At 37.3% G+C, this 25,678-nt stretch overlaps 1 protein-coding gene across 2 annotated transcripts in view; it reads left to right on the top strand.

The window, feature by feature from the left end:
- XPO4 (exportin 4) overlaps positions 1 to 25,678 on the top strand; it is a 130,538-nt gene that overhangs the window by 58,028 nt on the left and 46,832 nt on the right. For both annotated transcript variants that reach the window (XM_036743679.1, XM_036743680.1), the window contains 3 exons: positions 3,530 to 3,646; positions 4,397 to 4,550; positions 23,785 to 23,897. In XM_036743679.1, the coding sequence (XP_036599574.1) occupies positions 3,530 to 3,646; positions 4,397 to 4,550; positions 23,785 to 23,897 (384 nt within the window). The remainder of the gene's footprint in view (positions 1 to 3,529; positions 3,647 to 4,396; positions 4,551 to 23,784; positions 23,898 to 25,678) is intronic.

Raw genomic sequence — 25,678 nt, 5'->3', positions numbered from 1 at the left:
ATACTGATAGTAATATAGACTAGTCAGACAAAGGAAGCAAAGTTGATAATTCATAGGGCTGCCTATTAATCATTTTCAGTTTTTTATCTTATTAAAATGAAATTCTCCACTCTGAATTATTCAAAAGCAGTTCTTTTTCTCTTGTCACTCAGAGTAGTCTCTGCATTGTCCTTACCACTTGACCATGAAGCCCTGCTGCCCAACCCAGAGCACTTGGAGTGCTTGCTTGGGTGCCTCTATGTGAGATCTCTATTTCTGTTGTCCATAGACCAAACCAGCCAGACTCACAGAGGTTTATTGTCAGATTGGCCAAATGGTAATGAACTTTTCAGTCCCAGCAGTTCTTGTAGAAAACCATTTACTGAGCCAGAGAGGGCTTGTGATCTTCATTTGCAGAGGAAGGGCCTGTACCAACAAAACTCACAGACCGCATATGGATCTGAAGTGAAGTGTGTGCCTATGCCACTGGAATCATAAGCCCTTCAAGAACTTAGCTGACAGGGCAGAAAGAAGGAGCTTAATGCTTCATTCACAAGTCAGAGACCTAAAGATTGTGTGTCCATTGAAGCTGAGAAAACAACAAGTTGGTAACACATTCAGGGTAAAGAAGAGAGTTACTTGTATTATGCAAAGGTCACTAGGCTCTTTCTTTGGGTTTTCTCTTCATCCTCTAGGAGTCTATTCCTAGCTGGCTACCCCAACTTTAGGTATCACAAAATTCATGTGAAACTAAAAGAATTCTTGGTTAAAAATCCAGCTTTCCTTATAGTGTAGAATTCTTTCAGTACCCTTGATGGGAAATCTTTTAGCCTTGACTTGAAATATTTCCATTGATGGGGAGATTACTACACTTTGGGAGAGCCCATTTCATTTTTTAATAGCTCTAATTGTTTTTCCTTACATAGAACTCAAATCTTACTTCCTGCACCACTCTTTAACTCACAAGATCATCGATTCAGAGGTAGAAGAGACCTCAGAATTTGTCTCGTCCTATACTTTTATTTTTGCCACTGAGAATCCTCAGGCCTAGCCAGGTTAAGTTATTTGATCAAGATCTTCACTGCTAATTATGCCCATTGTAGTTACACAGTAAATCAAATCCTTCTTCTACCTGACAGCCCTTCAGATTTTTGAAGCCAGTCTTCATGTCAACTCTAAGCCTTTTCATCTCCCAGTGAATATTTCCAGTTCCTTCAACATCTGTTCATCATTCTGACATTGCTTTTCAAACCTGCTATCATCCGGATCACCTTCTCTAGTCTTACTCCATTCTTTTAGCTGCCCTTAAAGTGTGATGTCCATTACTAAAATCAGTATTCCAAATGTGCTTGGACCGATGCAAAGTATAATGGAATTATTGTATTCTTTTATCTGTACATCACATTTCTATATTGTGTACTATATTAAAACAATTGAGATTGCATTAGGTCTTTTAGCAGCCATGGCATACTGCCATATATTGAATTTGTGCTCAACCAACACCCCACTTCCACTCTCCAGTCTTTTTTTTTCACATGTATTTCTGTTGTTGTCTTCTCTGACCTGTGTGCAGTTGGTGCTTTATGCCTATTTACACATGTTAAAAAATATCTTGTTGATGTTACTAGCATTATTAAATGAGTTTTGTTACATGGAAGTAGAAGTATCAACTTGATTATTTGCCGTGGTTCCAGTATGTTTCATAGCTTAGCAATTCTGAATTTTGCCAGTATACATAGCAATTCATAAAAGTCCCCCTGAAGGTTCTACACAGTTATGAATTTTTTTAAGCCAAAGAATGATTAAGTTATTTTAGTATATTTAGTGTTTTTTAAATTAAAATTTTTAATGAACATTTATTCTCTCCCAGCCACAATCACCCCCTCCCCCAAACAAACAAGCAAAACTCTTGTAACAAATATGCCTAATTAGGCAAAACAAAATCCCAATGAGGCCATGTCCAAAAATGTCTCATTCTATGTATTTAGTCCATCACCTCTGCATTAGGAGATGGGTAGCATCTTCGTTGGTCCTCAGGAATTATAATTGATCAAAGTTCCTAAAGGTTCTTTTTCTCTTTCTTCAATTTTTTTTTGGTGTATATTCCTTGTATATTGGTATTTTTGAGTTATAGGATCAGCATAGTTTAGTGACTTTTTTGAGTGTAGTTCCAAATTGCTTTCCAGAAAGGTGTATTAGTGTTCCTAATCTGCCTCAGCCTCTCCAACAGTAACTTTCCTTTACTTTTTTGTCATCTTTGCCAGTCTAAAGGGTATGAGGTAGAAAACCTCACAATTGCTTTAATTTATATTTTTCTTACTAATAGTGATTCATCTTTTCGTGTGGTTGTTGAAAGTTGGCCTTTCTTCTTTTGGGAAATGCTTCTTTACAAATCCTTTGAACATTAACTATTGGGAACTGGCTCCTGTTTTCACATATTTATATCAGATTAAAAAAAATAAAATGAAAAGCAATCCATTTCTAAATCAGAGTGCTTAGTCTCTTCATCTGTAAAATAAGGGGATTAGCCTAGATCTTTTAAGATATATTTCAACTCCAACACAAATGATTTTCGGTGAATTGATCCTTTAATCACTGTATATAGCCAGCACTTTGTACATAACAGGCATTTAAATTTTTTGGGGGGGGAGGGGATTGAAATTAATTTACAGTGGGTGAGACACCACTAAAGATTCACTGTGTAGCATCTTTGCTTTAGCTGTTTGTGATTTGAGGCAAATAAGGATTTGATTTAAATTTGCTGAGATAATGAGCATCTGTAGGGTCAAGGTACTGACATCAGAGGCATTTCAGAACAAAGATATTGCAGTTGTTGGGTGGATGGCAATGCGTTCAGCTGTTCTATAAGCTTGCATAAATAGTATCATCTTGACTTTAATCTTTCGGTTGTTCAGAGGTAGTGTGCATATTTCTGTTTAAACCAGGGACACTTGCCAGCATGCCTGACCTTTTAACAATTCCTACCACTCTGTCCATCTTTGTCACCTTGGCTCCAAATAGTCTGTGAATAAAGCCAATGGTTTTGAAGTTATGGATATGTTGGGATAGAATTATTGGGAAAGAAAATCTTAATTTCTGACTATAGGGTCCTTAGAAATAGCCTAGGTAATATTTTGGAGATTTGTGACTACTAGTTTATCTCTCCTTAACTTGCTTGGAATGAATTATATTCACATCACAACATGTGGGGAATTGAATTATTGAATACTTCTTATTCAGCATGGTATCAGAAAAGAAATGATTAAAGCCTGAGGGAGAAACTGTGACAAGAGGTTTTTTTTATTTATATCGTGTTTGAATAAGAAAGTAGAGTAGCTTGAGTTCTCAAGTGAGCACTAACTATTGTATTGCTAAAAGTGTCATTGACACTTACATTTTTAGTAAATAGAAGAGAACTATTTATTATTGTAATAGCTAATTTTCTGATTTTTGGAGACTTCTGAAACCTAATAGAAATTTTCTAACTAGCAAAAATATTTGTTGCAAGTGACCCTACACAAAGCATTTGTCTTATTTTTATTTTTTCAAGCAAACTCTGGCATGTTCCATTCTAACGGCGCTGTTGAGTGAATTCTCCAGTTCAAGTAAAACAAGCAACATTGGACTAAGCATGGAATTTCATGGGAACTGCAAAAGAATTTTTCAGGTACTGCTATCAATACGTACATGGTATAGGCATTTAAAGTTAGTATTTCCTTCCTTATTCTTCTGTAGAAAAGGCATGGGAAAAGAGATTTTGTCAATGTGATTAAGATTTTGTACTTGGAAATTTTGCACTATGATTTTACTGGAAAAAGAATAAAATTTTCATTATTTTAAACATCTTCAAAATCTTAAGCTTTATTTAATATCAAGTTCATCCTCAAATCTCCCAGTATTTTCATAGTAATGCTTCTAGCTGTGTTTATTGCTTACTGTTTTCAAATTTAATTACATACCTCTTTTGATCACAAGAATAGGCTTGGCTGTAGGCCAAGGATAGCTATGTATTTTAAAATGTTAATGCTGATGATGTGGGCTGGTTGTCTCATATATTGTCTTGCTCAAGGGATGTATTATATGCAGGCATTCCCTTAAATCCTAGAACTATGAAGTAGAACAACTGACTCTTCTTTCATGACAAGTATGACATAGCTGGAGGAATGTGTGCTTTGTTACAGGACCAACATTTGTATTTAAAATGTGTGTGTGTGTGTGCGAGTGCCTGTGTGTGTGTGTGTGTGCAAATTCTAGTGTTTTCAAATTCTTATTATTGGGAGGTATAGTATTGAACAATTTAGGAGTACTCCTAAAAACAGAAGTGCTCATTTTAAAAAAATAGACTCAAAGGACTGTTATTTTAATATTTTAACATTTATATTTTGATACAAGAATGTTTACAATTGCTTAAATTTAGGAAGAAGACCTTCGACAGATCTTCATGTTGACTGTTGAAGTGCTGCAGGAGTTTAGCCGACGGGAAAATCTAAATGCTCAGATGTCTTCAGTGTTTCAGCGTTATCTTGCACTAGCGAATCAGGTCTTAAGTTGGAACTTTCTTCCACCGAATTATATCCTTTTAATGACTGAAGATTTAGTTAGTAATCACTTAAAGCTAGGTAATTTACTTGCTTATATACAGTTGATAGAAAATAATTTATATAGTTTTTATAATATTTATTTTAAAATACATAACTAGGTTCTTTTTTCTTTTTTTGCTTTTAACCTGGGTCTCTGGGGCAAGAGCTTTAGGGATAAAATTTGGGTATTCTGATTCCATACTCTCTTCCTACCATGGACTCCTGAAAACAGTTAAAAGTAAAAGAGAATCCATTTTTTGATCTTCATCAAGGTAATTCATGTGGTAGAAAGTTTACTAACAGAAAATACTGCTTGGACAACCAAGTTTTTCCTAGGAAAATCTAGGATAAATTTCTTGTTCTTTAGAAAGTTAAGGAATAGGAGGAAAAGTGGAAACTTATTTACCTAGAAGCTTTATCCTATCTATGACTGTTTTTTCCTCCTTTTGGCATTTAATTTTGATGGATTTGTCCTGTTGTTCCTTGAGGTAGAATGGAATGCAGTAATAAAAAGTATATCCCCATTTTTAGGGAAACCTTAGAAGACAATAACTTACTCTGAGGATTTTTTCCACTGAAAACAAATTGAAAAAGAGAGAATGCTCAGTTTTATTTATTTAAAGAAAAATATTTCTTAGTCTACACAACACACGTCTGCCCAAGTCTCTTCCATTCTTAAAAATCCTCATTTGACCATGCCATTCTCCTCTGTCATCCTGTTTCTTTCCTGTCTTTCATAACCAAATTCCTACAGGGGGAGGAAAAACCATCTGTCTACACCCTTTGTTTCTATTTCTCTTCCTTTCTCTTCTTCTTGCTATCTGGCTTATGACCTCGTTATCCTGCTGAAGTTGCTCCCCACTGCCACTTATGGTCTCTTAATTGCCAAATATTAGGAACTTTTCTTAATTCTCAAATTCTTTTTGCAGTATGTGACACTGTTGACCAACTCTCCCCCTAGATATTCTTTTTTCTGAGTTTTCGTGACACTGTTTTCTCTTGGTTCTCCTGTCTGTCTGGTTTTTCCTTCTCAGGCTCAGTTGCTGAAACATTATCAGTAACCTACCCTCTAATTGTGGGTACACCCCAGGGTTTTTACTTGGTCCCTCTTTTCTTCTCTTTGTTCTTTCTTTTGGTGATCTTATAAACTCCTATAGGCTTAACTACCCTCTCTTCCTCAGATAACTCCCAAAATTATATAACCAGTCCTAGTCTTTCCTGAACTCCAGCCCCACATCATCCCGTGTCCTTTGGGTATCTCACATTTAGTATATTCAATCCAGAAATCATTATCTTTCTCTCCAGATTTATTCCCGTTAAGTTCCTGTGGAAGGCACTACTATTCTTCCAGTCATCTAGGTTTTCCAACTCAGAATCAACCATAATAATTCCTCTGACCTTGGTCCACTTGACTGGAGGTCAAAAAATCCAGAAATAGAACTAGAATATAAAAATTTAGTTAGCATCAGGTAATTGGTAGTTAGAACTGAAGGCTGGGCCTGGAGTCAGGAAGACCTGAGTTCAAATCATGTCTCAGATAATTACTAGCTGTGTAACCCTGGTCAAGTCACTTAACTCTGATTGCTTTAGTTTTCTCATCTGTAAAATAAGCTGGAGAAGGAAATAGCAAACCAGTACAGTATCTTTGCTAAGAAGACTCCAAATAGGGTCATGAAGAGTCAGACATGTTCAAAAATGGGCAACAACAATGGGCAGTCTCCCAGGATTTGCAGCTCTTCTGAACTGAGGGAGATACACATTCAAAGAGTTTTACCCAGCCTGAGAGCAAAATTACAGGCAAGAAAAGGAACCTATTTGGTGTTCAGCCACTTGCTTTGAGAGTCAGTAATATGGGCAGGCGGAGAATGTTTCTGCTTTGGGGTTGTAACTTGTAGTTGTTGCTTGGTTGTATCTGACTCTGTGACTCCATGGACCATAGCACACCAGGCTCCTCCACTATCTCCCAAAGTGTATCCAGGTTCATGTTGTTTCCATGACACTATTTGTCTCATCCTCTGCCATCCCCTTTTCCTTTTGCCTTCAATCTTTCCCAACATCAGGGTCTGTTCCAGTGAGTCCCATCTTCTCAATATGTGGCCAGTATTTGACCTTCCAGTGAATAGCTTGAATTAATTTAAGTATGGACTGATTTGATCTCCTTGCTGTCCAAAGGACTCAAAAGTCTTCTCTAGCACCACAATTTGAAAGCATCAGTTCTGTGATGCTCAGCTTTCCATACAGTCTAGTTCTCACAGCCACACATTGCTACTGGAAAAACCTTACCTTTGACTAATATAGACCTTTTTTTTAGCAAAATGTTGTCTCTGTTTTTTAGTATGCTGTCCAGATTTGTCAGAGCTTCCCTTCTAAGGAGCAAGTATCTTTTCTCATTTCATGGCTGCAGTCACCATCTGCAGTGATCTTGCCCAAGGATATAAAATCTCATACTGCTTCAATTTCTTCTCTCTGTATTTGTGAGGAAGTGATGAGACCAGTTCCCTAGATCCTAGTTTTTTTGATGTTGAGCTTCAAGTCAGGTTTTACGCTCTCCTATTTCACCCTCATCAAGAGGTTTCTTAATTCTTCACTTTCTTGCCATCAGAGTGGTATCATCTGCATATCTGAGATTGTTGCTGTTTCCCCCAGCAGTCTTGACTTTGGCTTTTGATTCATCCAGCCTGGCATTTCACATGATGTATTCTGCATTTAAGTTAAATAAGGTGAACCATGTACAGCCTTGTCATACTCCTTTACCAGTCTTAAACCAATCAGTTATTCCATGTTCAGTTCTAACTATACCTTCGTGGCCCATGTACAGGTTCCTCAGGAGATAAGTAAGATGATCTGGTATTCCCATCTCTTTAAGGACTTGCCATATTTTGTTTTGCTTCACACAGTCAAAGGCTTTAGTATAGTCTGTGAAGCAAAAGTAGATGTCTTACTGGAACTCCCTTGCTTTCTCCATAATCTAGTGAATGTTGGCAGTTTGTGCTCCAGTCCTCTGCTTCTTTGAAAACCAGCCTGCTCTTCTGGCTAACCTCTTAAGAGTTGCCAAAAATAAGTTTTATTTAGTTGGGGTTGTTTTCTCTGTAGTTAATTCCCATCAGATCATCTTGGTAGGGCTGGAGGTCTCCATTTAATCTTATCAGAATATCTAGGTAAAACAGTAGGTGTCTAAGATAGTAGTTTTGTTGTTCAGTCTTTTTCGGTCATGTCTGACTTCCTGACCCCGGGAGTGGTTTGCCATTTCCTTCTCTAGCCCTGGTGTTAAGTGACTTGCCCAGGGTCACAGAGCTGGTAAGTGTCTGAGGCTGGATTTGAAGTCAGGAAGATGAGTCTTCCTGACTCCAGGCCCAGCATCCTATTCCTGCACCAACTAGCTGCCCTTTTTCAGTCATACATGTCCCAGTTTTGTCAATTAACACAGTCACAAATCTAGTTCAGACTCCACACACCTCTGTCAAAGACTATTGGAATAGCTCCTAATTTATCTACCTGCCTCGTATCTCTCCCCTTTCCAATCCATCCTCCACACAGCTACCAAAGTGACATTCCTAAAGCACAGATCAGACCACATCACTCCATGCATGCTCAAGAAGCCCCGGTGACATCTTTGTCTCTGGGATCAAATGTGAGCCTTTGCTTGGCCTTTAAACCTCTTCACCTGGCTATAATTTACCTTTCTAGGTTTAATACCTGTTACTGTCATTTACATATTCTTTGATCCAGTTCTCCTCCCTTAAATTCCATTTCCCATCTCCATGCCTAGGAGGCTTTTCTCCTTCCTTAACCTCTGCCTCTTAAGACTGCTTAGCTTCCTTCAAAGCTGAGCTTAAGTACTTCCTCCTGTATGAGGTCTTTTCCTGATCCCTCCAGATACTAGTGCCACCCCCCGACTCCATCTTACAATTATAACATAAACATTTTCTATATATTTTGTATCAACTCATAAGAGGGGTGTGTGTGTGTGTGTGTTGCTTCTATGTAAACTTTGTAAACTCCTATGGTACAGGAACTGTTTCATTTTTGCTTATCTGTTACTTCACCCATTTCCTGGCACTTAGCCTGTGATTAATAAGTAGTTGTTGCCATAGAATTCTAAAGGCAGGATGAACTTTGGAGGTCATGTGCCCTGTTCCCTACCTAATGGATGAATGTTCTCTAAATTGTATTTTGTGTAGTTGTTATGTGCTGTACCGAAATGTGTACTGAGATTTGCTCCATTAACAGAAGAGTTGAAGTGTCTAGGGAGCTGATAGTTAACATGGTTCTCTGGCCTGCTTCCACTATATGTGGGATATCATGTTCAGTTCATGGTATCATATTTTAGGAAGGATGTTGATGAGCCTGAGGGTATCCAAAGGAAGGTAACCAAGATGTTAAAATGTCTCTGTGTTTTCAGAATTCCATTTGAACTAACTATGCCACTTGGGATAACTTCCACTGTAGAATTTTAGTCCATAGGATCCTATCTCTCTATTTTTTGAAATCCGTGACATCTGTTATCCCAAAATCTAAGATGCATGTCAGGCTATGCCTAGATTTTCTCTCTATCATAAATCTAAGATGGAGTGACTGCTTTCTCCCCAAGTTCCCATCATTTCCCCTCAATTTCTGCTTGTGATGACAGCCAAATAAAGAATAGAGTTTCACCTGAAAATATCAAGCCCAAATGAGGAGGGCCATGAGTGTCAAATTAAGGCTTCTCTTTCTTCCTCTTTAACTGTACTTTCTCAGTCTCCTTGGATCACCATTTTTCTCCACTTGGTGTGGTTAAGGATCTTTCCTTAGGTGGCTTCTCTTTACTTTTGCACATGCTTTACCTTGCACATCTCAGTTATTCCCATGAATTCAAGTATCTTCTATGTAAATAACTCCCAGATATCTATATTTAGCAATCATCTCTTTGCTGAACTCTGATTTTACGTTGGTAACTGCCTGCTCAAAATCTCCTCTATAATGCCTCATAGGCATCTCAAACTCACCATGTCCAAAACTGAATTTTCTTCTTCCCTAAACTTGCTCTTCTTTCATAATAGAAACATAACCTTGTTGATGTTAAGGGCACCCCCATCACCATTCTCTTAGGCTCCCACGTTCATATCCTGAGTTATTTTCAACTCTTTATCCTTCACTTCCCATATCAAATTAGTTGCCAAGTCTTGTCCTCATTCATAAGCTCTTTTGCATTATCCTCTTCTCTCCACTCTGTGGCTCACCACTCTGATTGAAGGAGGCCTTATAATCTCCTTCCTGGACTACTGTAACAGCTTTCTAATAGGTTTCTCCACTCCTAGTTTCCCTTCCACACAGCTGCCAGATGTGTTTGTAATGCATAGGTCTGACCAGATGGAAAAAGAGCTGATTTTGGCTTCAGAGGACTTGAGTTTGAATTCTAGCTCTGTCTTTGGCTACCTATATGACAATGACAAATTACTTCCCCTTTCTGAGCCTCAGTTTTCTCATCCGTAAAATGAAGGGTTGGACTACATGATTACCCCTGATATCCTTTCCAGTTTCACATCTGTGATCCTGTCACTCTGCTAAAGAAAATTTTTATAGTCTGGCATTTAAGTTCCTCCATTGGCTCCAATGTAGCATTCCAGACTTATGTCATAATACTTCACTTCTTGAATTTTATGTTCCTGCCAAGCAAGAATACTACTTATTGCTGAACTGAACACCCCATCTCGTTTCCATGTATATTCCTGTGCCGTTGCACATACCTGAAATGCCTTTCCTTATCCCTGCCTTTGAGAATCCTTTGTTTTCCTTCAGTGTTCAACCCAGGTCCCATCTCTTCTGTGAAGCTTTTCCTAATCTCCCTTACCCTTCACCCCCAGTGGTTAGCTCTTCTAAAAATCACTCATTTATTTATTTATTTATTCATTCATTTATTTATTTATTTATTTATTTTTGTTACATTTAAGTTCTGGATTGTGTCTGAATTGTGTTGTTTTAATTTACATTTCTCTAATCAATAATCATTTAGAGCATTTTTTTTCATATGGCTGCATATAGTTTTGATTTCTTCATCGAAAAATTACCTTTAACCATATCCTTTAACCATTTATCAATTTATTTGTTTCCATCATTGTGCCTCTAGTGCCAATGCATTGCTTTTTTCATGTTAGGTATTTAATAAATATTAGTTGAGTTGATTTATAATTAATTTGTTATAGCAGCAATGGGAAACTGCTGTGCCTTAGGAACCTAAATTATATCAGTAGTTCCAAGACGGTTAGATGTGAGAGATGATATGGTTAAGACTTGACAGTGATTAAGTATGGGAGAGTCAGATATGATTCTGAGGTTATATAAACCTAAGTAATTGAGAGGAGTGGTAATACCCTGAACAGAAGTAGGGAAGTGGGGTGTAATGGTAGATTTAGGGATAAAGATGAGTGTACTGAATGTTCAGTTTACAGTAACAGTGCGACATACATTTAGAAATCTTGAGAAGTAGAGTTTGAAAAGAGACTAGGATTGTAGATAGAGGTTTGTATATTCTCTGCATACAGACAGTGTTGTACCCACAAAAGTGGCTAAGATTATTAGGGCATTGTTAGTATAAAGTGAGGGCAGCTAAGTGGCACAATGGATAGAGTACTGGGCCTGGAGTCAGGAAGCCTCATCTTCCTGATTTCAAATCCAGCCTCAGACAATTACTAGCTGTGTGACTCTGGGCAAGTCAGTCAACACGAGAGTTAGAGAAGGAAATGGCAAACCACTTGTTTCACAGATAACACTCCAGAGGCACTGGAGGTTTTGAACTCCAGCCTCTAACAGGTTCACTCTTGATCTGGTCAGACAAGAAGGACAGCTAGACAGCTTCGGAGGGGTTAATAATCTTTATTCTAGTCTAGTCTTCCCAGAAAGTTGCCGATAATGGGAAAACCAGCTCCTATAGCATTCCCTAACAACCCTTCTCTCAGGGGCTGGCAAAAAGGGGGTGCAGCTACCCTTACATCTTGATGGGGTCAGTCGAGACAGGCATAGCTTGTGCACCCCCCTCGAGTCTTGATGGGGACCAGTCAAGGTACACACAGATTCCCCTATGGGTTCCCCGTGGATTCCCCACTCACTGACCAGTGCCCACATGCTTTATAGGGCAACAGACAAAGAAGGCATCCTGCTAACATGAAGTTTGCAGGTTAACTTTAGCAGTATTGTCATTCTGTGCAAGCATACTAAATATTACTTATTTCATTCCTATATCCCATGCACAGCCTCAGTAGGACTGCCTATCGCTGTGATTCTAAGAATTACTATCTAGGATCCTTGGGGCTATTTTGGGAGTTTTATCTAACACCTGGAAATTGGACATTGCCATGGTCATGGATCCTGAGAAACTGAACTCTAAGAAGGTTAACAATACACCACTCCACTATCTTTGCCAAGAAAATCCCAAATGGGGTCATGAAGAGTAGTATGCAACTGAAATGCAGAGTCAGGTGCAACTGAAGTTACTTAACAGCAGTCAGCAAGAAAAGTATAAAGTGGGAAGAGAATCCAGCATAGAATTGAGCTTGCGAGTAATAGTTAGATTGTGATCCAGCAAAGAATACAAATAGTGAGTTTTAGTTAAGAGTAGAACCAGAGGAGAACAATGGCCTAGGAGTCAAGAGAAACAGTAGCATATAGGAAAGGGTGTGAATGTGCACTGACAAAAATCACTAAACTATTTTCCTTTAGAATTCTTTTTGAATGAGAAAAGATCATCTTAAGCAAATTAAAACCTCATCTTACTTTGTTTGATTATAATAGATATTTCTACAATAAGATTCAGCAAAACTTCATAAATTTTAATTCTCTCTTTAGAGAGAATTTTAATTTTTAATCATTCTACCACCCATAACATGTTGTTTAGAATGTTATATCCTTAGGGATATATCAAGTTGTTTGTGAAAGAAACATTTATCAGACTTTAATGTGTCAAGTTCTTTTAACATTTGCAGGGAGTAAGGTTTGGAGGGGAAAATTTCATCTTGATCCTTTCACAATTGTGTTATTTTCCTCATGACCTTTTCCAATTTAATTCAGTAAGCATATTAAATGTTTATAAAAGACACTGCTAAATTCTGGGAAAGATAAAAATGATGTTCTTTGTTGTCAAGGAATATGCAGTCTACAAAGTGGGGCTGGCTATGATGTAGGCATGATGAAAGAAATACTGCAGTAGAGGTAAGGGAGAGATTCAGTTGAAGTGATCTTAGGAAAATTTGTGAGAGAAGGAAAAACCAAGTGGCAGGATGAGGGTTGGGAGAGCCTCTTAGGGAAGACTTCTAGAGTCATTGGCAATGTGCTACGGTGGAAAAATACCTGCGCTTGTCAAAAGACCTAGGTTGAAGTTCCAGCCTTGTCACTTACTGTTAGGAGCAGGGGAAAATCTCTAAAAGAATTTGAACCTCAATTTCGATATCTGTAAATGGAGAATGACAATAATACATGGATTATTTACTTCACAGTGTGGTTGTGAACAAAGTGCTTTCTTTGCAAACTAAATTGTTAAGTCAACGTGAAGCATCATTCTCCATACTCTAATAATAGTAAGTAACATCTATGTAGTTCTTTTAAGGTTTACAAAGTACTTTGCATATCTTATCTCATTTGATTCTTAGAGCCACCCTATGAGGTGTAGGTGCTGTTGTTATCCTCATTTTCAGTTAAGGAAATTGAGGCTGAGAGGTTAAGTGACCTCCATGGGCCACATAGCTAAAAAGTCAGCATTTGAGGTATTATTTGAACCCAGGTCTTCTGATTCTCAAGTCTTAAACTACATCCAGAATGCCATATAAGTGCCAGAGGGCATAGACTGCCATTTTAAATTTATTTTATTTAATAAGGAAAGTCCACTTATTAATAAGTATTGCTGTTATATGTAACATGTATTTAGGTTATCTGTCTTATTTTAGACTAATAGATGTAGCACTAAATTAAAGGTTGCTTTTAAATAATTCAAAATTAAAATTAAAAAATTAAATGTAGCTATTCCCAGGTCATATGTGGGCCTCTAATGTGACTGAATTCTGATGTACACATGGCACCTATTGTTTTAGGGCTATCATATGAAGGCTTTGCAAATACAGACACAATGTAACTTTCCTTTCTTGGTTACTTGAGCACTTGTTTGTGCTGTTATTACTGTTCAGATATTAGTTCACCTGGTGTTCATAAATGCTTGAGGGTTTTGGCAGCGCTAATCGTAAATGACAATACCATAGAATTCCTATTTTGCTCAAAGAATGTTTGGCAGGCGTCCCTGGTATGTTGCTTCTGTAATGTTTCTTTTTCCAGTTCTGTTACTGTGCCTTTTATTGGCATTCTGTTTCCGAGGATCAGGTTTGGTTTTGGCCATTTTTAAAAAACTTAATCTCTTGGGGAAAGCTGAAAGGATCAAAGGATGGTAATGAGATACAAAGACTTTCACCTAGATCAGAGACTCTCAATCAGTAGGTCAGCTTCATCCATGGCAAGCGTTGGAAAATATGCAGGTGAGGTCTTACTGCACCTGCCAGTTCCCCTTCCTTTAAAGATTTATGTTAACTGGGACCATATGGTGTTAAGTTGCAGTGAATTTATAGCTATGGCACCAGAGAAAGAAAATGGTACAGTCCCATTTAGTGATAGATAGAGGTATTGGTAGAAGTGAGTCTGAATTTGGCTGCAAAGTTGTGCTGATTATTTTTGAAAATTTTTACTTAAAGCTAGATGAGTAGGTATTATGTCAGCATGCTGATTTCTTTTTAAAATTCCTAGTGTTGCCATAAAATCCCTTTTATGGCACAAAACATTTATAATGATAGAAAATTTTGCTGTAGCGAAGTGTCCTAATACTGCATGGTGACTAGATGGTGATTAATATAAATTATTTTTCATTATTTTTACTCTTTGTAATTTCCATTACAATTGGTACCAGAATATGCATTCTTGATAACAGGCTTATTGGTAGTTTTTGTAGATTAACAAAAGTGCTCTGAGCATAGTTCACTAATAATGGACTGTCCTTGTGTTTTAGAAGAGGGTTTCTCTTGTTTATGGTTAAGGTGGTTGTTACTGTTATTAACCATATTAATAACACTAGTTATTATAGTACTACACAAAAGGTTCTATCATTTTACCAATATAGGTGACTGTTGGTGTAGGAACTCATTACAACAGTGCAAATTGCTGTCTATCTATGATTTATCAGATAAGTGCTAGAGAGCTGCCAGAGACGCAGCAGGTAAATGTCTTGCCCAAGGCCACACAGCTAGGACTTTCAAGATGGAATTTTAATCCAGGTTTTCTTTCTTTTTTTTAATAGTATTTTATTTTTTCCAATTACATGGAAAGATAATTTTTAACATTTGTGTTTAAAAATTTTTGAGTTCCAATTTTTCTCCCTCTCCTTCTCCTTCCCTAAAATGGTAGGTAATTTGATATGGGTTATACATGTGTAATCATGTAAAACATATTTCCATATTAGTCATATTGTGAAAGAAGAAACAGCCCAAAAGGACAAAAAAACATGAAAAACGTAAAATGAAAGTAGTATGCTTTGATCTGCATTCAGACTCCATCAGTTCTTTCTCTGGATATAGATAGCATTTTCCATCTTGAGTCCTATGGAATTGTCTTTAACCCAGTTTTTCTTGACTCTAAGCCCAATACGCTAGCAATTAATACTATGCTGTCTCAATAACTATTACTGTTGTTAGTATTAATTCCTTATTTTTATTTTTTTTTTAATGCAATTTATTTATTTAACATATTTGGTTTTCAGCATTGATTTTCACAACAGTTTGGATTACAAATTTTCTCCCCATTTCTGCCCTCCCCCCCCACTCCAAGATGGCGTATATTCTGGTTGCCCTGTTCCCCAGTCAGCCCTCCCCTCTATCACCCCCCTCCCCTCTCATCCCCTTTTCCCTTCCTTTCTTGTAGGGCAAGATAAATTTCTACGCCCCATTGCCTGTGTATCATATTTTTAGTTGCATACAAAAACTTTTTTTTGTTTTTGAACATCTGATTTTAAAACTTTGAGTTCCAAATTCCCTTCCCTCTTCCCTTCCCACCCACCCTCCCTAAGAAGTTGAGCAATTCAACCTAGGCCACACATGTATTATTATGTATAACCCTTCCACAATATTCATGTTGTGAAAGGCTAACTACATTTTGCTCCTTGCCAACCCATCCCGCTTTATTGAATTTTCTTCCTTGACCCTGTCCCCTTTCCAAAGTGTTTGTTTTGATTACCTCCACCCCCATCTGCCCTCCACTCCATCATCCCCCTGCCTTTTATTTTTTTTTTTTCTTCCTCCCTCTTCTTTCCTGCGGGGTAAGATACCCAACTGAGTATGTATGGTATTCCCCCTCAGGCCAAATCTGATGAGAGCAAGGTTCACTCATTCCCCCCTCACCTGCCCACTCCCCTCCTCTCCTAGAACTGCTTCCTCTTGCCACCTTTATGGGAGATAATCCACCCCATTCTATCTCTCCCTATCTCCCTCTCTCAGTAAGTTACTCTCTCATTCCTTAATTTCATTTTATTTCTTTTAGCTATCTTCCCTTCATCCTCAACTCACCCTGTGTCTGCTCTCTCTCTTTTACATATATATATATATACACATACATACACATACATACATATACACATAGATACATGCATACATACACATTCACTTATATATATACATAAACATATATATATGCATATATATATCTGCATATTCCCTTCAACTACCCTAATACTGAGGTCTCATGAATCATACTCATCATCTTTCCATGTAGGAATGTAAACAAAACAGTTCAACTTTAGTAAGTCCCTTGCAATTTCCGTTTCTTGATTCCCTTTTCATGCTTCTCTTGATTCTTGTGTTTGAAAGTCAAATTTTCTATTCAGTTCTGGTCTTTTCACTGAGAAAGCTTGAAAGTCCTCCATTTTATTGAAAGTCCATATTTTGCCTTGGAACATGATACTTAGTTTTGCTGGGTAGGTGATTCTAGGTTTTAATCCTAGCTCCACTGACCTCCGGAATATCGCATTCCAAGCCCTTCGATCTCTTAATGTAGAAGCTGCCAGATCTTGGGTTATTCTGATTGGGTTTCCACAATATTCAAATTGTTTCTTTCTGGCTGCTTGCAGTATTTTCTCCTTGATCTGGGAGCTTTGGAATTTGGCAACAATATTCCTAGGAGATTTCTTTTTGGGATCTATTTGCGGAGGCGATCGATGGATTCTTTCAATTTCTATTTTGCCCTGTGGCTCTAGAATATCAGGGCAGTTCTCCTTGATAATTTCCTGAAAGATGATATCTAGGCTCTTTTTTTGATCATGGCTTTCAGGTAGTCCAATAATTTTTAAATTATCTCTCCTGGATCTATTTTCCAGGTCAGTGGTTTTTCCAAGGAGATATTTCACATTGTCTTCCATTTTTTCATTCCTCTGGTTCTGTTTTATAATATCCTGATTTCTCATAAAGTCACTAGCTTCCACTTGCTCCAATCTAATTTTTAAAGTAGTATTTTCTTCAGTGGTCTTTTGGACCTCCTTTTCCATTTGGCTAATTCTGCCTTTCAAGGAATTCTTCTCCTCATTGGCTTTTTGGAGCTCTTTTGCCATTTGAGTTAGTCTATTTTGTAAGGTGTTGTTTTCTTCAGTGTATTTTTCAGTATTTTTTTGGGTCTCCTTTAGCAAGTCATTGACTTGTTTTTCATGGTTTTCTCGCATCCTTCTTATTTCTCTTCCCAATTTTTCCTCTACTTCTCTAATTTGCTTTTCCAAATCCTTTTTGAGTTCTTCTATGGTCTGGGGCCAATTCATGTTTTTCTTGGAGGCTTTGGTTGTAGGCTCTATGACTTTGCTGTCTTCTTTAGGCTGTATGTTTTGGTCTTCTTTGTCACCAAAGAAGGAATCCAAAGTCTGAGACTGAATCTGGGCGCGTTTTCGCGTCCTGGCCATATTCCCAACCAACTAACTTGACCCTTGAGTTTTTCAGTGGGGTATGACTGCTTGTAGATTACAGAGTTCTATGTTCTACATTTGGGGGGGAGGTGCCAGCTCTGTCAGAGCCGCACTCCTCCTTCCCCAAGGACCCCCAGTCCAGACTGGGCTCAGATCTTCGGCAGGCTGTGCACCCCTGCTGTGATCCGCCACTTAATTCCCCCCACCAGGTGGGCCTGGAGCTGGAAGTAACAACAGCTGTAGCTGCCCCACCTCCGCTGCCCCCGGGGCTGGAAGCCCAACCGCAAACTCCTTCCACTCCCGCAGCTTTTCCCACTAACCTTCTCCGCAGTCTTTGGTGTTTGTGGGTCGAGGGGTCTGGTAACTGCTCACGTATTCAGGGCGCTAGGGCCCCCTCCGCCCGGCTTCTGGACTGGATCGTCCACGCCACTCAGGCTGGGCTCTGCTCCACTCCGTTCCCAGCTCCCAGCTCCGTGTGGAATAGAGCTCACCCAGAGACTATCCGGGCTGTCCTGAGCTGGAGCCCTGCTTCCCTCTGCTGTTCTGTGGGTTCTGCCGTTCTAGAATTGGTTCAGAGCCATTTTTATAGGTTTTTGGAGGGACTCGAGTACGGAGCTCACTCTAGTCCGTGCTTACCAGCCGCCATCTTGGCTCCGCCCCCAATTCCTTATTTTTATATATTACTTTTTAAAACATAGTTGAAGCAGTTCACAATTATCCAGTCATTATCCTTTCAGTATAGCCTATTATGTTTTTGGGTTAAGATATCCATTTTATAGTTAGGGAAACTGACTCACAAAGGAATTTACAGGACTTATTCAAAGGTACCACCAGTGATAGAGCTAGGACTGAGTTCCATGCCTCCAGATTCCTATTCTGCTGTTTTTTTTTCCTAGACTGGTAGTTTTCAAAACAGGGTGCTGCAACATATCTTTACATTATATTTCTCTCCCCAAACTACCAGACATAGTAAAAGAATTTTAGGGCTTTAAGGTATTGTAGAAGGAAATTGCCTCTCCTTTGTCATTATTTTGTGTTGCTGGGCTAGGCTGGTTCATCTGTCCTGAAGTGATATGACAATTAGAAGGTGGCTTTTCTTTTGCTAGGTAAGAATTCAGGCATCAGAGCCTTGGCTAGGGATTGTGTAAAAAGCCACTATAATGACAGAAAAGTCATTTTAATTTCACTCCTGTCACTTCAGGATGTTGTTTTGAAAAAGTGGGAAGAGTAATGGGAGTAAAGATGATAGGCTTTGCTATAAAAAAAAGAAAAAAACTTCATTGGGGCATGGTTGGGATCACACATAAGCAGAATAAGAGACAGGAAAACAAGGGCGAAGAGAAGATTAGGGAAATTTTAAAAGGCTACATTTGTCACTGTGTACCTATGTTATTAGTATAATTAAGTAGTTTACAGTACAAATGAGTTGTCATTCTGATACAAAATACTAATATGTTATTTTTTCCTTAGGAAAAAATATAATCCAGAGATCAAGAGAATTCTTTATTCAGATGAGTTGAATTGATTTCCATTTTTTTAGGTACTCTTTTGTATAGTGTAGTATTAACCTTCAAATTTTTCTTTTTGACCTCTGTCAACCAGAATGTAGCGATGAAATATTTTTATTTTGGATGATTTAGTAAAAGTAAATAGTTATTTTGTCTACATATCTTGTGTTTTCTGATGCATCATTAATTAATGTAAAATGTTAGGGGTAAATTTAAAGGTCCCTTCCAACCCTTTAAAATATGTTTGACTATCTACGGACAGCTCCTGTAGGGGTTCTTAACCTTCTTGTGTCATGGACTGCTTTGGCAATTTTGGTGAAGCCTATTGACCCCTTCTCAGAATAATTTAAATAACTGAAGAAAATGCTTAATTTCAGTTAGAGGTTAGTGGGAATGGAACAGGCGTCTATTAAAAGCCTCCCTGTATATCAGACACTGTGCTAAGTGTTTTACAAATGTTATCTCATTTGATCCTCACAACCCTGGGAGGTAGGTGCTGTTATTCCCATTTTACAAAGGAGGAATCTGAGAGCCACAGAGATTAAGTGACTTGCCCAAGGTCACATGGCTATTATCTGAGGTAGGATTTGAACTTAGGTCTTTCTGATGCCATGGCCGGTGCTTTAGCCATCTTGTTGCATAGGTTAATGAAAATAAAGATGTAATTTTCTCCCATCTAAGCTCACTGACCACCTGAAATCTATCTTTGGGTTTAGACCCTTGGTTAAGAATCTCTGACCTAAAGGGAAGATACTGGGTCTTTTTAGTGAAGCTTGTATACCAGTGCTCAGTATAATAACTTGATATGCACATGAATAAATACTTTTAGTCATGAAAATAAGAAAAATACATAGATGAAAGAGTAGTTATCATCTATACAAGATGCTAACATCTGTCTCTGTGAAGTCTTGCTTATGAACTCATCTCAAACTACTCTGTCTAAAGTAATCAATGATCTCAATTGCCAAATCTGATTTTTTTTTTTGGAGGGAGGAAGGCAGGGCAATTGGGGTTTAAGTGACTTGCCCAAGATCTCACAGTAAGTGTGTCAAGTGTCTGAGGTCGGATTTGAACTCAGGTCCTCCTGCCTCCTAGGCTGGTGCTCTACTCACTATGCCACCTAGCTGCCCTTCAGTTGCTAAATCTGATGACCTTTGCTCAGCCCTTATCCTTCTTGACCTCTCTATAGCCTTTGATACTCTGGGGCGGGGCTGTCCAACCTTAGGTTTTTATTGAAACAATAGACAATATATTTTGATTTGCCATTTTAGTGAGAGCTCTGCGGTAGCTTGGCTTCAAAGCACCTATGTAACTTCTGTGTTTGTAGTCAGGCCACATAAATCATGCAGTTTTGGCCAGCCCTGCCCTAGGTTATCTCTTCTTGGATGTTCTTTCTTCTAAAGGTTTTCATGACACTGTACTTTTCTGATTCTCCTTTCTATCCATCTGCTCCTTTTCAGTCTCCTTTGCTGGTTCTTTATCTTTATCTTGCTCACCAATCTCAATAACCATAGGCATCTTGCAGGGCTCTCTACTGGTCCTTCTTGCCTTTTGATCTGCACTCTTCTTGTTTTATCAGTTCTTCTGGGTTCAGTTAACAAATCTATTCAGGTAATTCCCAGATCTAAATATCCAGCTTTCCTCTCTATTCTGAACTATAGTTATATACTCCAACTATTTTTTGTATATTTTGAACTGTATGTCCCATGGACACAAACTCAACATGTCCATAAACAGAAGTGTTCATCCTCACCCTCCAAACTCCCCACCCCCCACTACCAGATTTCCCTTTTATTCTCAAAGATGTCATACTTGACTTTTCACTCATTCTCTACCTACATATCCAATAAATTGCCAAATTTTGTAGTTTCTGTCTTCATAACACTGTGTTTTTCTATCTGTATATCCATTTCTCTTTACTCACATATCCACTTCCTGAGATCCCACCCTTATGACCTCATGCCTCAGCTATTGCAGTAGCCTACTGGTTGGTCTCAAGGCCTTTCCTACTCTAGTTTATTCTCTGTTTAGCTGCAAAAGTGATTTTGTTTTTTTAAATGTAGGTCTGATTATGTCACCCTCATGCTCAGAGAGTTCCAGTGGCTACTTATCACCTCCAGGATCAAATCTAAATTCCTAGTGGCATTTAAGACCCTCATTTTTCCCCTTCCTACCTTTCCACTCTTCTTACACTTTGTTTCATTCCATGCATGCTACAATCCAGTTACGCTGGCTTACTTGTGTTCTTTGAACACAACACTCTTATCTCCTATATCTGTGCCTTTCATTGACTCTCTCAGGGAAGCCTGAAATGCTTTGTCCCCTTACCTCTCTACTTCTTAGTTTCCCTGTATTCCTTCAAGACTCGGCTCAAAGCCCACCTTCTATAGCAGGGCTTTGCCGGTTCCCCCCATTAGTAATGGCTCTCTCCATCTTGCTTTCAGATTACCTTCTAGCTACTCTCTATATTCTTGTATTTTCCTAGTTATTTTTATACATGTTGTGTCTCCTCCATTGAAGTGGAGGACTATAGTCCTTGAGGGTGGGAACTGTGTTTACCTTTCATTGTATCCTCAGTGCTTCAAATTGTGCCTGGCACATAGTAAATACTTGATAAATGACCATCCAGTAATCCTGCTCTAACTAGAATGAAAAGAAAATAGCAATAATAAGTGGCATGAACATGATAGAAGTAATTTGCTTTCCAAGTATTCTGTATTTTTTCAGTTGCAAAGGTCTTACTGGCTTTGGGAATCATTCTTACTATTTTAGGGAAAAAGCTGAAAAACCTAAGTAAAAAGATTGGTTTTACCTGGATCTTGCTTTTAATCCACTTAAATTTTTATTTTTATAATAAATATTACCATATTTTTAATGCTGCAAGTGATGTACAGAAGGTAGCCTTAGACTAAAACAAATTTATAAGACAGGAAGTGAAAAGTTAATTGTGATATGTGATCTTAGCCATATGAAAGCTTCTTCAGCAGGCAGCTCCCAACATCTCCATATCTTCTTCCCTGTGACATTCTTAGCCCTGCTGTCCCATAAATTCACAATAGAAGAGCTAGAGGCCTCTACAGGTACCATTACAATACTCAGCCTCCTTGACTGTTGTGCTTTGTTCTCCCTACTGGCTCTTCCCTTCTTCATCAAACAGGTCTTTGGTGATGCCAGTAATACAATTTGAGGTGCACTTCATTGGTAATATAGTCTGTACCCCCACCATGACCATATCCATTTCTTTTTGAGTGACCCACCCATAAATTTTCATTGCAGCTTTCACAGCTACATAGAATGGGTTAGATTATATTTGGTTGCTTAATTGCAGAGTGCTTTTAATGACCTAGAATTTTTTTTCCTTAAAAAAAGGAAATTAATACCATTATCTTAATACTGTTATTCTTATGGTGATGTATTCTGAAGGTCTTAATTATATATAGTTAGTGCTATAGATCAGGAATGATTAGATTGTTTTATTTTTATTTTTAAAAAAATTATTTAGAATTCTAGCTTTGTCTCCTATCTCCTTTCCTTCAGTTTTTGGTTATTTCAGAGCACTTCCACTAGAGGGCAGGTAAGAAAGAAGTAATATTCAAATCCACCTAGTTCCTGTGATGATAGTTAATTGTACTAATCTAAGTGAAATATTGGAATTTTTTGCATGTGGAAAAACAAGAGAGGTTCTTTCAACCCTTAAAGTATTCCCCCCCCCTCTCAGTTAGAACAGATTCATAATAGAGATCTCAGGAAACAACACAATAAACATCCATGCTTAAAAACAATTCTAGCATTTCAAGTAGTTTTCTACTTTTATAGTTATAGGTCATTTGAAATGTTAGCATTTTCTTTCAGTTGCCATCTTATTTTTACAGGTAATCATTTGGCTAACTGAATGATCAGAGAGTTGTCTCAATTGAAATTTTATAGTTGAACATATGTAGGTCACATATCCAGATACTGGCTATTTAGATCATCTAGTAAAACTCTTCCCATGTTGTGCTTCTTTCTTAAAGTAGTTCAGTTAATTATAAAAGTGTTGTCAGGAAAGTTCTTTTCAGAAATGTCCATGAATCATATTTATGATTACTAGAAATTCATTTTGTTATGTAGTAAATAAACATAATAATGCCATTGAATAATATTGAATGCCATGAATTACGTTTTCAAGCTTCTTTGCAATGATGGATGTTTTAATAGAATTTTTTTTATTTAAACTGTTGTTGATTAAATTAAAATTAAAATGGGTGAAATGGATTTCCAATGATGACACGTATATTTGGTTTATTCTTTCTTGGCATTTGCACTGCATTATTTGCGTGTTTCATTAGATCAGATGCTTCTTACAGCTAGATTAACAGAGATAGGCATTTCGTGTCTTTGTAAGCTTGTCACAAAGACTGTTAAAAACAGGCAGGAAAAACTTGTAGAAAATTATTTCCCTTTTTGTGTAAATGTTGACATCTATTAATTGTAATTAGTGTTCTGCCTTTTGTTCCTTGCACATTAGGTATCCTATTTATCAAAAGTGAATTTATCCCTTTGGTATGTCACATAATTACGATCAAACTGTTATCTTACATGCCTATAGCATTCTTTTTTCCAGTACTTAATACCTTTTATTCCTTGGCCTCATGCAAGAATTATGCAGTGTATGTGAAGAGGCTTAAACTGTTTCCATTACATTCTTTCTGAATGGATCCTGTTGTATCCAGGATATACATATTTTTTAAACAAAGTAAGAATGTTATTGTTGACCTTGACACCAGATAACTGGGTAGACATTATATAGCTATGTTTGAATCCTCACAAAATGTGATGCTAAAGCCAACAGAGTCCTGGCGTGAGACCCTCTTGGACAGCAGAGTTATGGATCTTTTCTTTACAGTAAGTCTAATTTTTCATCTTTGATAATAAGGACTACAGAGAAGTTCCACTGAAAAGTTAAATTGCTTTTGGATTTTTCTTGAATTTACAAGGTAGGAGATATTTTAATATGTTTGGACTTTTTTTTCCCCCAAAACTTTTTCACATAGTGACTTTCAATTAGGGGAAATTACATGTAAGTGTTCTTAATTATTTATGCCATTGATGTGTAATTATTACATGAAATTTAATATTTTTGGAGTAATGCACATTTTGTATGTTTTATAAATGTTTCAAGTTTTAAATGAAAATTATTGAGTAATTTATCTTAAATACTTCTGTTTTAAATAAGCCTGTAGTACTGCACTCTGCAAATATCAAGTAAACACTGCATTCCAATATTTGTCATCCTTACACAATTGAAGATGGAAAACATATTTGTATTTTTCTCAGCTAATTTGCAATTGTACATAAAAGTATAAATTGGATAACTACTAGTAAAATGGACAGTTAAAAGACCAAGATTTTCCCTTATTTGTAGTTTTCCAGTTTTTATATATTCCTTTTCTGTTGAATGTTCCCATTTGATGCGATGGAACCACAGGGAGTTTAAAAAAATTTTCAAAAAGCATTGTAGTTTTATCTAGTTCATATTCAGCAGCTGTTGAAATGAATTCCTTACGTATATGTAAGTGTAAACAGATGATTTTGTCATTTTGAGATTGAGTATACATCTGTTTGTATTTTCATTTGTAATTCATAAAAATAATATGCTGAAAACATTGTCAAGATTAATGGGCTAAATGTGAATAAATCTTGAATACAGTTGTCTGCCTCAACTGAAATAAATTGTTTTGAAATGTATTCAAGTTTATATTTTTATAAAGATTTATTTCACTTGATTGAAAGTAGATACTGCTCCAGCAGTTTTTGAAAAGGTGAAAAACTTGCTGGCAGAACTCGAAACAGCTATACCAAATCTGAACAGCTGTCTAGACAAACCAAACAGCTGCTGCTGTCAGCTGTGAACTGCCTCATGCAAATAACTTTTGAGTTTAGAGGTTAACTCTTTCTTGCACAGCCATATTGATAAATCTTTAATGTTTATAGCGAGTTCTTAATTCTACTCTGAGATGTATCTTAAATGGTTTATCTGATAAATTATGACCTAATTTAGTATTTAATTAGACATAAAAATTATTTCCTTCGATACACACACATAGACACACACAGTTATTCCAAGGGGGGACTAATGCTGTTGAATATTTCTGAATATAATTTTATGTTATATTTCAACTTGAACATAAAAATAGTCCTGCAACTCTTTAACTGTATGTCATGTTCAGCTCAGTATCATTCAATCCTACTCCACACCCCCTTTTCCTTTGCCCTTTATAATGAAGGAGTACTATTGAAAAGACCCCTGGATTTGGAGGTTGGAGGGCTTCAGTTTAAATCCCACCTCTGACACTTGATGTGTGAGTAGGCACAAGTCCCATGAGCTCCTTGAGCCTCCATTTCCTTATCTATAAAATAGAAATAATAGTAACTGCATCACAGGATTATAGTGAGGCTCTGGTGATATACATATATGCATGCATACATGGACACATACATGTGTGTCTATATAATTATGTTTTTATATATATATATGTATGTATGTGTATACACACACATATATAAATACTTAATGAACTTTAAAGCCCTGCACAAATGTCTGTTATGCACTTATTTGAAGACTGGGCTAACTTTATAATCATGTAATATGTCTGTAACTCAGCAATGACAATATCACTTATGTT

This window comes from Trichosurus vulpecula, chromosome 2 (assembly GCF_011100635.1).
Source record: "Trichosurus vulpecula isolate mTriVul1 chromosome 2, mTriVul1.pri, whole genome shotgun sequence".
Lineage (NCBI taxonomy): Eukaryota > Metazoa > Chordata > Mammalia > Diprotodontia > Phalangeridae > Trichosurus > Trichosurus vulpecula.
This window is presented reverse-complemented; position numbering and strand designations above follow the sequence as displayed.